The 3,167-nt window shown below is 45.9% G+C and overlaps 1 protein-coding gene across 1 annotated transcript in view; it reads right to left on the bottom strand.

Annotated features, from left to right (window-relative positions):
• LOC135905768 (cysteine-rich venom protein latisemin-like) overlaps positions 1-269 on the bottom strand; it is a 7,885-nt gene extending 7,616 nt beyond the window's left edge. The window contains exon 1 of the mRNA XM_065436822.1: positions 70-269. Coding sequence (XP_065292894.1) covers positions 70-268 — 199 coding nt within the window. The 5' untranslated portion in view covers position 269. The remainder of the gene's footprint in view (positions 1-69) is intronic.
• Between the last annotated feature and the right edge of the window lie 2,898 nt (positions 270-3,167).

Raw genomic sequence — 3,167 nt, 5'->3', positions numbered from 1 at the left:
TGTTATGCACCGCTAGACCCACGGGGTTGCCTGTGGTAATCGCTCGCCACCCGGTGCATGGGGCCTTACCGGTGACAGGCGGCCGGCGGCACGTGCAGCACCACGTCAGGGTGTCCGCGACCCGGCGCAGGAAGTCACCCATCGGGGCCCTGCAGTTGTGGGGGCCGCGCTCGCCGCCTCGGGTGCCGCCGCTGCTGGCCCGATCGGGGAGGCCGCGTCCTCCTCTTCTTCCGTTTCGCTCCTGGCGTGGTGCGGCCTCAACGCGCATGGCTCGGAGACGACGAGGACAAAGACACTCACGACTAACTAGAGAGCGGAACATTTAGGCAAAATCCCTTTTTTTTCCCTTACGTTCTTGTCGGGCCTATTTAACAAATAAGCACGAACTTTGGATCTAGAAACACATTTAATGGCACATTTATTGTGCCTATTCCGAAGTTGGTGCCTAAATTGGATTTTCGGAGCCTAAAAATGTCTTTTTCTTAGTTTTGTCCTAGCCCTTCATTAATGTATAAGCATTAGGACTGTGAGTATAAATATATATATATATATATATATATATATATATAGTGCTACTGACGACGGTCTGCTCCTTACCACCGTCAATGCGACGTAATTAAATAACCACTGAATTGTTCTTTTTCTTTATATATAAAGTTATTACCATCTGGGAAACTTGGCTGAAGGCAACCGATTTTTACCACAAACACTTCGTTGTTGTAAATGCTGTTATTGAACAGCAGACGAGAGGATCGCTGTAAGAAGGGCTCGAACTGCCCTATAGGAGACAACTGGCGTAGTTGTGCACTCACTCACTTCACGTTTTTAGCCGACATCATCGAGAAACTTGTGTGCTCTGGCGCAACTCCGAACCGTAAAGTGAGGCTCATTTATGACGTGCAGGAAAGATTTGCCACCATCCCCAATGGACCTGTTGCTCACAGAGTAGTTCGAAACTTCAATCTGCGTTGGACAAACATTCCGTGTTCAGGCGCTGAAAGAAAGGTCAAACGTTGTCATCAGCGAACATTCTGGAACTTCAGAGTGCGGTAGATCATCAAAGATTTCCAAGTACAAATGTGCGCCCTTAACTTCGGTGGATGCTAAGCGCTCCTTTCCTGTATACGAACGAACACTAAGTGAAGAAATGCGCAATATTCGACCCGAACATCTTGAGATGGTGCTATTTTGTCACTCCTGTCACAACTTTCAACGTGGTGCCTGGGCACACTAAATTTCGGATAAATCTGGTAACCTACGGGACTTGGCTCATTCCGGCTATTTTATAAAATCAATTTATCCTCCGTTGCGCAGCCGAACTTACTATTTGTATTTACGACAATATTTGGCACCTATATATATGTCCTTACATCACAGTTCTAGTGCCTAAACATTTGGTCTCTGCTCATGACGATGCGCTGGTCATTACGTGCGTTCACCTCACTCGACCTCATAGTCACAAGGCCTTCTGAGCGACTGTACTGAAATACCATTATTAATATATATATATATATATATATATATATAGTTTTAGAAACGAAGGTGCACACTTACGAAAATTGCATCTGTAATGTTTTAACGTTTTGGCCATGGCACGGCCGAAACGTTCAAACATTAAAGATGCAATTTTCGTAAGTGTGCACCTTCGTTTGCTAAAACTGGCTATGCACCGGACCTACAAAACTTCTTATTGAATTATATATATATATATCAGGGTGTCTACCAAGTTGACATTTCCAAATTCCCTGAGTTTTCCAGGTTTTCCCTGAGTGATGCAGAACTATGTTTTATGTCAAGACGGGCTGAAAACATATCGCCTGATGCTGTCACTCCCTAGTACGCACATGAAAAAAATTTAAAAAGCGACGTAATCCAATTTGAATACTAAGGAGTAGTGTTTATGTTATTCAAGAAGAGAATAGAAGGCAGGGGTTAGTAAAATGCACAGCAAATAAAGTGTCTTCGAAAAACATTGCAATGAAGTCGGACATTCTCAAATAGGAATAAAAAGGAGATGCATAGAGAAGCAAATATTTTCGAATATGAGCTATTTCTATCAACTGATTGCAAGCTCAGTGGTATGAGGCCCGAATTCTGTCGCAATTGAGATTCTCTCTCAACAGCTCGTAAGTCAACCTCAGCTGTTCTGAACTACTCTCAGCCCGCGCACGACGCCCGAGTGTTGTGTTTCACTGCTTTAAAGAGTTTATTTTGGTTTGGATGAGGGACACCTGCATCTCGGCATCAGCCAAAACTCTATTTTTTGAGCTCAAGCTCCTTCAAAACGGCGGCAGCAAGCTTCCTTTCCCGTTTATTCCTCAATGCGCAGTTCATTTCTGTTCTTGTCCACCTTCCGCCACTCGTTCGCCCCAAAAACCATTTGAAGCATCTTGGTCAGTTGAACAGTCCACGACCGATTTTTCGAACTCCCTAGGGGCCGCGAAAACGTCCGAAAAATCGGCCAGTTGCAAAAAAGTAAATGCGTGTCATTTACTGTCCTTAGGGACTCAAATCACCACAGGCACGTTCGAAAACACTCAGAAGGCCTGTCAGTACACATATTAGGCATATCGGTGCTCGTAATGTGACAGGACATACCGGGTGCACGCGTGTATAATTAAGGAATACATACTGTGTTTCGTGGCAATAGCCCCTTCCCACGCTTGTTATGCTTCACTGCAATACTTTTGTGTATGCTTCACCAAGTAACACTTCTTTACAGAGGCGAAGGTGACTTTCAGGAACCGGCATGTTCTATGTCAATCGCGAGGATCACAAAGGCGGAGTCCATGCCATTGCTGACAGCAGCTAATTCTTTCAATAAAAAACTCGGCACCCAACGGCAAGAAGTTTCATAGCGAACGTCGAAGCAGCTAGGCCTAGCGTTGCCGCAGTGGTGGCAACGGCTGCCAGCGGATCTGCGTGCGAGAGTGCCGGTTCGAGGTGGCGAAGTAATCAAAACGGCAGCCGTGGTGCCTTTATTGCCGTTTCGGACCTGCCGTCACGGCAAAACGTCCGGAAAATCGGACTGCGAAGAGTTCTTGCGTCGGAAATTTCACATACCGTGAATTTCACGGTACGTGACGGTGCCGTGAAGCCGTCCAAATTATCGGGAATCCGGAAAGTCAGTCCTTGACTGTACACTAGCAACTCCTCCAGCCGACGAC

This window comes from Dermacentor albipictus, chromosome 1, assembly GCF_038994185.2.
Source record: "Dermacentor albipictus isolate Rhodes 1998 colony chromosome 1, USDA_Dalb.pri_finalv2, whole genome shotgun sequence".
Taxonomy (NCBI): Eukaryota; Metazoa; Arthropoda; class Arachnida; order Ixodida; family Ixodidae; genus Dermacentor; species Dermacentor albipictus.
The sequence above is the reverse complement of the archived record's forward strand: the minus strand, read 5'-3'. Positions and strand labels throughout refer to the sequence as shown.